This window comes from Pipra filicauda, unplaced genomic scaffold, assembly GCF_003945595.2.
Source record: "Pipra filicauda isolate LSUMZ 115617 unplaced genomic scaffold, ASM394559v2 scaffold57_size4234018_pilon, whole genome shotgun sequence".
In the NCBI taxonomy this organism is placed as follows: Eukaryota; Metazoa; Chordata; class Aves; order Passeriformes; family Pipridae; genus Pipra; species Pipra filicauda.
This window is the reverse complement of record NW_024104731.1, coordinates 2,182,004-2,194,414: the sequence shown is the minus strand read 5'-3', so window position 1 is coordinate 2,194,414 and position 12,411 is coordinate 2,182,004. Positions and strand designations below refer to the sequence as shown.

The 12,411-nt window shown below is 35.4% G+C and overlaps 1 protein-coding gene across 38 annotated transcripts in view; it reads right to left on the bottom strand.

Moving 5' to 3' along the window:
* Positions 1-12,411, bottom strand: part of RIMS2 (regulating synaptic membrane exocytosis 2) — a 458,893-nt gene that overhangs the window by 179,182 nt on the left and 267,300 nt on the right. For 6 of the 38 annotated variants that reach the window (XM_039387624.1, XM_039387618.1, XM_039387615.1 and 3 more), the window contains one exon: positions 4,165-4,191. The exons of the other annotated variants lie outside the window; for them this stretch is intronic. In XM_039387624.1, the coding sequence (XP_039243558.1) occupies positions 4,165-4,191 (27 nt within the window). The remainder of the gene's footprint in view (positions 1-4,164; positions 4,192-12,411) is intronic. 38 annotated transcript variants of the gene reach the window in all.

The window sequence follows — 12,411 nt, the reverse complement described above, 5'->3', positions numbered from 1 at the left end:
CAGACCACAGGCATAAGAAACAGGGCTTGCTTTCTCTCTCTCTCTCTCTCTCTCTCTCTCTCTCTCTCTCTCTCTGTCTCCCCAAGTGAGATCCATCTGCTCCAGAATCTCCTAATACTCAGCTCTAAATAATCGTCCAGGATCTAGAGATCCTTTTCTCTTTTTAAGTACAGACTTCTATCTTTATTCCCATCCAAGCTTCAGGAAGAAGGGAATGGGGCATGGGGCATGGGGAAAGTGAATGGCCCAGGACTGAGATGTGCCAAAGGATGGGAGTAGAGGAAGAATAAAAACAAGGGAAGAATCAAATTTCAGCACTTTCCCAAACTGTATTTTTTACTGCAAAGAGGAGAGTCTCTAGTAATAGCTGACATTGCTTAAATATGAAAACTTCATCTGTAAGATGACATATGAAGCTCGTTCACACCATCTCTTCTATCTCCCCAAGCTACTTTACCCAACTCTAACTACTAACAGATAAACCGACTGAAAAATGATAATCATGTTTAAGGAATATTTCCCATTTCTTTACAAATGTAAATTTAAATGATAGTAAAGAAGTCAGAAAAAATTCAAAGCAGAACTAATTACTTGGTTTTATCATTGGAAATCAATGTTTTCAGGAAGGACACAGGAAGGAAAGCATGTCAATTAAATATGTAATGTCAAGAACTACTGTCTGGAATATATAAGTTCTGCAAAGGAATCAAATTATATTTATTTAAAACATCTTCCATTAACTTCAGAAATGGAACAAACTAGAATGGGCAGAGGTCAGAATCTTTTATTGAACGTAGTATTTGAAATGTCAACATAATTGCTGGCAGCTTAGTTTAATATTTCTTATAATTTTTGCAAAAGTAATTTCATCTGCTGTATATTAATTTTAGAAGGTAATTTTCTTTTTAACATATTGACAATGTAAATTTGAAGATCTAGGCATCAGTCCCACCTTAGCCATGTCTTTTCAAAATACTACTTTATTATCTAAGTAATTTGAATCACTGATCACAAAAATGAGAAAGAGCAATTCATATTTTTTCTGGGAAATGTGACAATGAAGCATCTCACAAATTAATCCAAATTAATATAGAGAATGAAATTCTTATTTAGCATTTTAGTGTATATCTTAAACTGTTTGACATATATATTATAAAATAGGGTATTCAAATCCATTCTAACATAAATTCAAAGTTCAGTAAAAAGCTTAAGCATGTAACACTCAGGACACTAGATGCATCAAATAAATGCATGGGTGCCAATGGTTTGCATATAATTAACTTTTTCTTTGATGGATTTTAAACATGAGAAATGGCATTAAGTCTCACTGCCATTCTATTGGTATTTAGCTTATTAATGAAACTGTATTGGAGGTATTATTACCCTTTTGTCTGATAGCTGGGCGGTAACAGATGGTAAATACGGACTTCTGAACTCCTTCCACCAGGATTAACAGTTATTACAGTTACAGACTGAAGGCAAAATAGACCCCATGCTGTATGATTAGCTACTGTAACCCTCATAAAAATGTCTTAATTCAGCATAACCCCAGGCCCAGTGAAATCAAAAGATATATTCTTATTCACTTTAGGAGGTTTCGGTTTAATAACGTTCAACTATCAATAAAATTTTTCCAGGGGCAATGGAAAACCAACTCATCAGACCTTGACAACGCTCAGGATCCTCCTGCCCATCCACACCTACCTACTCCTTCCCTACGATGCTGCTCATGCCACCATCCCCACCAGCACAACTCTGCAAGAACATGAACACAGTAGGACTGGAAGCCTACAGCACTTTCACTGGAGCTTCCATTGCAGACCTGGGGAAAAACCCCACCACCTAAAACCCATTAGGACCATTATTTTCAGTTTCCATTTAGCAAGTACTTTCTGTTTAAGTTTTTACTATTTTACCATTTACATTTTTACTTTCTACTAGGCAGAAAAAGGATTTATAATACAGTAGTTTCTTAGTATAAAAACATTTCCATTTTTCATCTTCATGGCTAGCAATAATATAAAGAAAACAACGAGGTGTTTCTTTCAATTTTATGAATTAAATATTTTTTTTTTTGTGTTAACTTTTCATGGGCTGCAGTGTTGGTGGCCATGAAAGTTAATAGAAATTTAAACAATGCATTTAATGGCACGCTTTAACATATGGTCAGTACTGGAGTGGTCAGGTAGTTGAACTAGATGATCATTGTAGGCCCCTGCCAAAGGAAATATTCTATTCTATTTCCTCAGAATCACATTTATATCCATAACAACATTCTAAATAGTTGGAACTCTCCCAGATGAATGAAACAATATTCAAACAAATATTTTCTTGCAAAGCAACCAAAATGTGAAGGGTTTCAAAATACCCTCTGCCTTCTACATGACAACTAAAGTTGGCACAGAGTTTTGCTTCACTCTATTATTAATATACAGAGGTAATAATGCAAGATATAATACCTTCTGTACTTCATATATTGCCCATTGATATGTCTGTTACAGGCCTCAAGAGAAGACCAGTGCATAAGGTTCAAAACTCTGCTAAAACCATAGGACCAACCAATATAGAATGGACTAGGACAGAGGATAGAATGAGAAATAAAATTAAGGTGAGTCAGCTTAAATACAGAAGGAAGTGCCAGTTATTTATGGCTCAGGAATTCTCTATTTTTCCTTGTGGAGGAAAAGAAAATAAAACTAAAAGGAAGAAGACAGCAGACTGAGCTCCCAAGCTGGAGATCCGGTCCCTTACAATGCAGGAAGCTTTTTTTCAAGGTTGTGTAAACTCCTTGGGAGAACAAAGGGTAGTGAAGCATGCTTATAGTTCCTTCCCTGAAGCTCGCAGAAGGCCTTCACAACCACCTAAAGTCCCTTAGCATTGCCTGTAATTGTTCTGTGTACAAAGCTGACATATAAGCAATCCCAAAATCAGTCTCACAACTGTCTTAAGAATTTGCTCTCTGATATTCATCCAGCCTGTGCCCGAGGGTTCTTAGTGTGAGCTAATTTCTAATGCAGTCCTGCTGTCTCCACGTGAATATGTCACTTTATCCTCCTGCACATAATAGCGGGTTTTGGACTTTTTTATCAATTTCATCTACATTGACAGAGGAGTTTAAATACCAAATTCTATTAAGTTCCTACAGATCTTTGAAAATGATTGCTGGATAGAAGAGAGAGATACAAATCAGAACTCCTTAATTAAAAAGAAACATTATCAAGCTAAAATTTGTTTCTAATCCAAAGTACACAGATGTGTACTTTGCACAAGTACAAAGCACAAGTACACAGATGCCACAGCAAACTTGGTCTCTTCCCATGTGAAGATACTGTAAAAAAATGAGGAGAATGTGGGATAATTTCAGGAGAGAATGGAATGGAAGAAATACGGGAGATTGACGTTAGATGTAATGGAAACCAGATTTTATTAGTACTGTTCTCAAGAAAGCATTACTCTGTGGGGGTTTTGTTTCTTTCCACCATATTATGAATCTATTTTCATAACAATGTGTGTTTCATTTTTTAAACGTAACTAAAAGATAATTACTTAAACCAATTCTCAAAGAGATTCTAATAATTAAAACTTCAGGATCTGCAAAAAGTCCCACATGAAAAGCACTACAAAATTTAAGTTTGTGAAAACTGCACATTATTAATTATATTTAATTAAGGCAAACTTCTCAGCTGGATTTGTAATGGGGAATTTAAAACACTATGAAAGTGTAGAAATTTGTATCAGTGTAAAGACTTATTTTGCCAGTTCTTAACTTACCTCATGTCTGCAATCTAAAAATACTTACACTAGTTCTCAAGCAGCTGTAATATAACAGTGTTCCTTTAAAAATAGCTTAAGCAAACTAGCAAAATTCCTAGTATAGTTAATAAAGCTCACTACAGTTTTCCTACCATAGCTGTACCTAAAATAAAGGCAAGCAAAGCAAGTATGGTGTTACAATACTGCTCCAGTATCAATACTGAGATGTTAAGAATAGAGAAAGAAAGCCAACAAAAGACCTATTACTGAAAAGCAGACAAGAAAAGCCAAGGAACTTTTAAGCAATTTAGCATGTGCACAAAAGGTAGCAAAAGCACACCAACAAAATATCAAATTATAATTTGCACGCATATGGAAGCAATAAGCATTTCTGGCATGCTTAAAATTTACCTGAATTATATGAATATAAGCCTTTATCTGGAAAACAAATATTGAAATGAAGTAGTGTCAGGAAAAAATACATGAATCAATACATGTAACAGGGATGATTAGAACCTTAAACTTCATTATAATTGCTGCCAGATGCTGAAAATTTTGATATTTAGGCCACATTCCTTCAAAATAATAAAACTCAAGCATACAAGAGAAATTAAACTACAAAAATGTCAATCACTTCTGGATCACCGACTGTACTCAGCAGTCACAGAGGACTAGCAGAGCTATTTCAGTAAGTTCCAATTCTGAAATACAACTGCACATTTTTACTCTAAGCATTTAACTTTTTAAGGGCAAAATGTATATTCACCTAGGCATACAGTATGAACTGCTACCCTTAAAGTTATTGCACAGTTCTGTTGTCACCACAGCATTAGTAAAACTTTCCCAAGACGTAGTTAGGAATCCTACTTTAAATTTAGCAGACTCAGAAGTGCTGTTCAAGTCAATCTGTTCTCTCCAGTTAGGTCTTGATTTGGTAAATATGTACATACATAAAAACCTTATCTGCATACCATTGTTACCATTGAATTTAAGAGTCCTGATGTGTTCTCAATGATCAAATACTTGCACCATCTGATTTATTGTTTGCGTTTCTTAAGTCTGACTGTTTTTGTATTTTAGTTTTCCATACAATCATACCAGTTTTTCTAAACTGGACAGAATAATAGTATTTGAATATCTGAACAATTATGGAAATGTGAATTGCTACTTTGCATTTGCAGATTTTGTAAATATGACTTTCATCAGGTAATATGAAGAAGCTGGGAAGTCAGAATAACATTAATAGTATCTTGTCATTAGCAAGACATTATGAATATTTTTATTCCTTGTAGTTGAACAGCTCAAAGACATCATCTTAAATAGAAAAGAGTGACAGTCTGTGAGTAAATAATGCACCTCAGATGATAAGACATGACAGTGTTCGGGGAAAAATGAAAATTTCAATTTCTTGCCAGCTGGTGCTGTTAAAGGATTCACTGGATGACTAAGTACCTTCTGGCAAGTCACACTTTTTCTGACATCTAGGTACTAACTATTTTAATATGTGGATCACATCATTAAATCATCTACTACTTACAATTTCTAACTCTTGTATTAACAGATTTTTTCTTGATAAATGTAATAAATTTTTATGTCCCAGATCCAGTATTCCATTCAGCAATATAATCTCGAAGTGAATGATAGGAGGTTTTTTCAGCATCATTTACATTTTAGATGTGATCTTTATCTTGTAACTTCTCTTAATATTCGTATCCCTTGGTACTATTCTCTGCCAGTTATGAATTTAATTAAAAACTGACTCTTATTTGGTTACAAAATGATGAAAAATGGAGTTAGGGAATTTTCCTAGTTTATCCCAACAACATCAGAAAGTCACCAAAGGTTCAAGTGTGCCACACTCGCCCCTAAAAAAATCAATTAACACAGTCTAGAAATTATTTACAGAGTTAAAAATTATGGACTTTCTCAATTTAACTGCTTGAAAGTTCTGTAAAAGGTAGAGCTTCTGGAAGAGCACAAAAATACTGAGGTTTTAATGGGATTGAAGACCAAGGAAGCCATGTTTGTTTCTATATGGTTACAGTACAGAAAGAAAAAAGTAGGAATAGCATCAAAACCATTTGAAAACTTCATTAAAACTATCACATTTTATATGATAGCTTATAATACTTTCATAATAAAAAAATATACAAATTACCTTTAGCCTAAAAAAGGAAACTAGGTCATTAACTTGTTATTTATTAATTGCTTAGCAAGGTTACTTTACTCTGTGCACTGAGTTCTTTGTTGAAAGAACATTGTTTTCTGTCATCATTACATGACAGAAGAGTAGTATAATAACATGATTCTATCAAGTAATCAGAGCAATATTGTAATAATCAAATTCCCTTAAACTTCTTCAAAATAGGTTTTTAAGTATTTTTGCAGTTTAATTACAATTTAATAAATTAACACCTTGAGTTTCTTTTATTAGAGAAAGAAAAATTTTTTATTGTTTAAGGCCTTTTTAGACACCCCTGTATCATGTTAAATACCTTTTAATTAAAGTATTTAATAAACCATAGAGGTACAATAAATAAATAAATAAATGCAATACTGGTATATATATCCATATTCTGTTAACAAAAAAGATCAATGCATGCAAACAAAGACAACATGCCCAAGGCCTGTGCTCTATAAAAGAAAAAGAAATTTTAAAGAAGAAGCATGAAAGAGAAAAATAAGTGTTATTCTTGCTCTCTAGGGTAAAAGTTAATCATTCATAGTCTGTGCCACCGACCATAAAATGCTCCATATAATAATTTGAAAAAAGTCACTGATGCATGTTTCCATTAAGTACAATTCACTTACCTACTAGTAAATAGCATAATTATAATTTCCTCAAGTAATGTTCAGTGACATTGAAAATTATCACACTGACTTACCAAATTCACAACAACCTAAAAGGAAATTGCTGAGACAGCAAAATCACAATTCTACAGTAAAATGAGACTCCACAGACCTCCAAGGAAGTAAACAGCTTTCATTGAAGAAGATTGGGCATCATTTCACAGGGGCTCAGGTTTCACAGGATAATGTTTCAGATATATTTGGAATTAATTATTGTTAAACTTCCATGATTTTGGTACTACTAAGTGTACATCTTGATGTTCTATAATATAGACTTGGCAATTTTACCATTTAAATAATGGAAGAGAGGGCTTGAATTAAGTTATAATACTCAACTCCTCTTTGGTTTGGTGGTACAGCCACAGAACATTAAAAAAACCCCTCAGCATTAGCAATGACAGGTCAATCTAAAAATGTTTTTCAAAAATTAATAAGCTATGAGGTTCTTTATTTGTGAATTCAGTCTATCAGTTTGCTTTTATTCTAGTTAGATGTAATATTTTTTATCATGTTAAAGTCTCAACATTGCCCCAGAAACTGCAATCTGACTGGGGAGAATGTACAAAGCTGAAAGAAGATGACAAAATTTTCCATGTGATTCAAAACACTTTGTTTCTGCATTATAGATTTCTTTTTATTCCCATCTGAAAAAATAAATAAAATTTGGAAAATAAATGTTGTATATAGTTCTTTTGCACACCGTATGCAGGTTTTTTGTAGAACATAATATACTTAATTTTTTTTCCCCAGAGATAATATACTTGTTACTGTAATTTCTCTTCCTCCAGATTATTTTATGTGCCTGAAGAATCATGAAACTCAGTGAATGGAGTCATTGATGAATTTCATTCTAAAAGTAATGGAAGTCAAATTCCCTTTAAAATAAAGCTACTCTGCAATCTGTTTATTTACATAATTTTAATTCTGATTGATTTGGCTGGTTTTCAGTTCTTGAAATTTGATCCACCATTTTGGACTTCTATATGTTGATTTCCAAATATATAATTTCTAAAATTTCTTAGATCTTGTTTTCAGCAGTTTATCTCCCATAGTTTTATTACTTTTCCCTTACTGAGGACGCTCAAAATATAAAACTTCACTTTTCTTTTTCAAACCATACTGTGCCTTCTCACTGTAATTAAAAGCTCTCCTTCAACTGCTGCACATACCTATGCTGCAACAAGAGATCTGAAAATGTCTGGATTTACTGCTATATGCACATTTCTTCTCCTGGTGCATTTAGCTGTTACCCACACTGCACACCCACTTGCTGTGGTCTGCAGATCAATAATTCAAACAGCTTGGTTTTAAAGCTGCAAAATCCAACTTAGAAAACTAGCAGAAGTTACTTTTCAAACCTAAGTAATTAGGAAATTCTTAAAGCACTGGAGTAAAAGGAAATCTGCTTCCAAAACTAATTCAGAGTCAATGTAAAACTAAAAACTGTTCTTGAAAATACACAATAACTGTATTCAACAATAACTCGATACCAGCTCATAGTGCACAAATGCTCATATTACGTGGACATAGCTGTAAAAGACTGAATAAAAATGTCTCAGATACAATTTGATGTATATCTTTATATACTGGGCTACTTTGAGAGGAAGCAATTTTTGATTTGCAAACTCATGGTATAATCCCTGTTTGATTTCTGTATCAGTTCTCAATAAATAGAAATAGTAAAAATAACTTCCATCCCAGTGTTCCAACGACTATGAACACAACTTCGAAACCACATTCAGTTTTCCACGTAGTCTGTATTAAGATTCTTACCTAATGTAAGATGGAAAAGTAATCTACTAACAATGGGAATTCCTAAATATTCTTTAAAGTTATTTTTTATTTGCTGTTTACAATCTTTTTTCAGAAGCAATATAAAAAGCACTTCGCTTTGTTTGTAACTCTAGTTAATGTTGTCCAGAATTCTTAATGTATATCTGATTTTATACTAAGTGTTAGAGAAAATGAAGTAATTTTAAAAATTCAGTTCAAAAGTCCAACACATTTCACATAAGAAAAAGCTTAAAATATACTCATTGGATAAACATCGTCAGTTTATGAAAATCTGAAATATAATTAGCTGAAAGACCTAGTAAATCATAATCCTATGTTCTATATTAGTTCCAGTTTCTAAGTAGATGTCTCGAAAAACACAAAGGAAAAAGTATGGTAATGATCCTTCATCGCCAGGAAGTTAATGGACCGTATGGATCAGAGGACTGAGCAAGAGAAGGTGGACGGCTGACTATCAGTCTGTACAACACACCGCCCACTCAAAGATATTGAGAGATAAATATATGTAGAAACTAAGCTACTGTCTCTGGAAGCTAGTTCCAAAAAAAATGGCATATGGGGCTGTGTGGGAAGCTTGCACTTTGCTACTGGCAATCTGTAAATAGGACTTCACTCTTCAGGGCTGACAGTCTGCTCTTCTTCAGAAACACTACAATTTAGTGATATTAAAAAGAGAATAGAAGTAAGCAGTAAGTGTACGTGGTTCTTTTAAACTACCTTTAGAGAATAACATTTAAGTATTGTCTTCAAACATATGTGTTTATCGCTACTTGGCAATCATGAAGAAAGCTTAGATGTGTAGATGTGCATTTATACTAACAACAAACAACCTTGTAATTCAAAATATCTCTTGTCATTTCTCACACTAACAATTTTGGGGGGCATTCAATAAAGTACTTCATATTGTACTCACTAATTCTACGTATAGAGGCATCACAGAAATGAACAAAAGGTAGGAGGACTGAACTGCTCAGATTTTGTGGCTCCAGAAATTGAAATCAGTCTACTGTATTAACAGCCCAGTATGTTTTCTAAGATGTGCATTGAAAAACATAAACAAACATGCTAGACAAGCCTTGTTTTCATTCTGGAAATTTTTTTCGCATTGTCATAATGTACCACTGGATAACATTTTCTGTTTCATCATGTACAAGAGTGTTATTTAAAGATACAAAAACATCTACAGACATGAGGAACTAATATATTGTTTAACTTAATACTCTTTTGAACCCCCCCCCCCCAAAAAAAGTAAAAAAACCAGACTGCTACGTGTTATTAATATAGTATAAATATTTTACATAGTGAAGGCAAACAGTCATAAGATATGCTGTCTGCCCTTCACCAGTGCCCTGGTGATGACATTTAGATTGGGAAGAGCCTTTTGGAGGCCATCTGGTGCAATGCCTGTTTCAGGCTCGGCTAACTTACATTGAATTGCTTAGAACCTTGTCTAATTGAGCACTGGATCTCTCCAGTAGGATGTTCCACCATCTCTTTGAACACCAAGAAGTAATTTTATTTCCATTTCAGAGGTGTGATAGCAATTGTGGTAGGGGGAAACAGTTATAAAATGGTAAAGCCCCAGGGGGTGGTGACCCTGGAAGTTTGGAAATTTTATCCAATGAGCGCTTCTGCGAAATATAAACATACCACAAGCAAACAGAAGAGAAGGTTAGTTGTAGTTTGGTGGTAGGAGAACCAGCCATATTGTAGGAGCCACGAGGAGAGACAGCAGCAGCCCCACTGGGGGCTGGGCCCCCCCCAGCCCCCAGCGGGGGGTTGCGGGGACCTGGAACAGCATAAAGCTGGGCTAGGTGCCTGCAGCTGAGAGCTAAGAAAGTTTTCTCCACCGTGAGTGAGCAGAGACAGAGCAGAAGCAGAGAAGCAGCATCCAGAGACTGTGGCTAAGAGCAGGACAGATAAGAACTGAACCAAACAGCAAACGGCATGCAGCAAGAGAGAGAACTCCTGGAAGGAGAGCCGAGAAAGAGAGACAGCAGCAGAGAGACAGAGTTGGGGTAAGAACTGGAATAAAACCTCATACCCCTCTGAGACCTCCGAGAAAGGATGGACTCCTATTAAGGAGAGGAGCCTTGGAGTGCTGTAGCACCAGAGAGAGAGGAGCTGAGAAGCTCAAAGACATCCTGAAGCTGGACCGGGACGGAGAAGGAATGTGGGGGGTTGACCTTGGCCCCCCCTCGCTGCTGCTGACAAGCCTGGCAACCTGAGACAGAGCACAGGAGCTCTGGTAGAACTCTTGAGGCAAAGCCTTTCAACTGAATGCTGCCCAAGATGTTCTGACTCAGGGGTGGACTCCCCTGAGGAAGGGACTTTCACGAAGATGCCCCTGCATTTCGTGATAGGCCTGTGGTGAAGCGAGTTTTGTCCCTGCTGGCAGTCCACAGGTGAGGCCTTCGCTTGGAGTCGAAGGAGAGTCAAGAGGGGTGAAAGGAGACCCCCTTGTGTCTTGAAAGACCCTTGTTTGGAGACGACGGGCCAAGGGGCTTGGAGACCCCCTTGTGTGTATTGAGAAGAGATCCAGCTACAACAATCCAGTTACGGCTGCTGCATAGAGACAGAGAGACCTGCTGCCTTAGAGACATTGCTGCTCTGAAGAAGGGATCTGTCCTTCTTCCCTCCTGGACTTTTATTTGGAGGGGAGAAGAGATCTGATCCATTGTAAATACTTATGTCATGGTAGAGATAGTTGTGATCGTGTGTATAATGTATTATAATATTTATTTGTACAGTCATTGTAATATATTCCCTTTTCCCCATTCTGAGTCTCGTGTTTTGTCTGGAAAAAACAGATCTTATACTAGGTTGAGATGGGGGAGGGGGCTTTGACTAGAGAATTAGATTTTTTGAGGCTCTCAAACCATGACAGCAATAAAAAAAAGTAAAATAAAATTGTATTTTTAATTGCTAAATGGATTCTGCTGCCATTGCAGAACTCAGACCAGATGCTAAATTTCCTATTGTGTGTCTTTCCAGTCCCCAGAAGGAAGAAATTTTAATTCCAGAAGACCATGTTCTGTACATTTAAAACTATCTGTTTAAACTGAAAATTATTTATGACACACAAGGATTTAAGACATGAATATATTCCCAGACCACTAGAGAAAATCCTTTATCGGATCTCAATCTCAGCACAAATGGACATAGAATAATTTAGTGTGGGAGAATGTGAATTCCCCAGCAATCCCAGTGAACATCTGAAATTGCTTATTCGGCTGAAGTTTTTAGAGCCCCAGGTTGTCGAACTAGTGCCCTGGAAACAGTCAGGTTAAATCATCTTCATGGAAAAGCAAGACATCTATACCAAACCTTAGTGTTTCACCAAACCAGAAGTTTTGTTAATTCCTTTCATCTACATTTCCAGACAGGCATATAAGATTGTTCAGTTGAGTACATTATTATTATTAATATTTATTAGCATTAGTATATATTAGTATTACTTTTAAAAAAAACTGACTGACTTTCAAATTTTGAATCAATATCATTGAACAGATCTTTAGTCAAGCAGTACTAAAATATGCTCAAAAATAAAGCAGTTACTGTTTTATTCATTCTTGATGGCAGTTATTTATTGCACACATGAAGCGTGATAGACAAACAGGGTTTGTTTGAAGGGCTGAATATTTCATGAAAACCAGAATTTCACTAACTTCACATACAAACAGAAATGTCCAGTTGGTCTGTAAAAGTCATTTTACATGGAAAATTTAACTTCCTAAAATGTCTTAAAAGATGGCAGAAACCATGAAAAAAAATTTAAAAACTTTGCTGAAACAGTCATGGTGTACAAGAAGACTGAAGAGAACTGAATTGCAATAGACCTCCTTACCTTTTAACTATCACTTCTTTCCTCCTTTTGTGGACAAGTATAATCTTACAACTTCAAGGTTACGCAATGTAAGTCTCTGATAATGTGTCTATCTCAGAATATTACGATATGGAGCATTTTAATCCTTCTCACCATCCAGCACACAGAAGTAAAACAGATCAACTGTT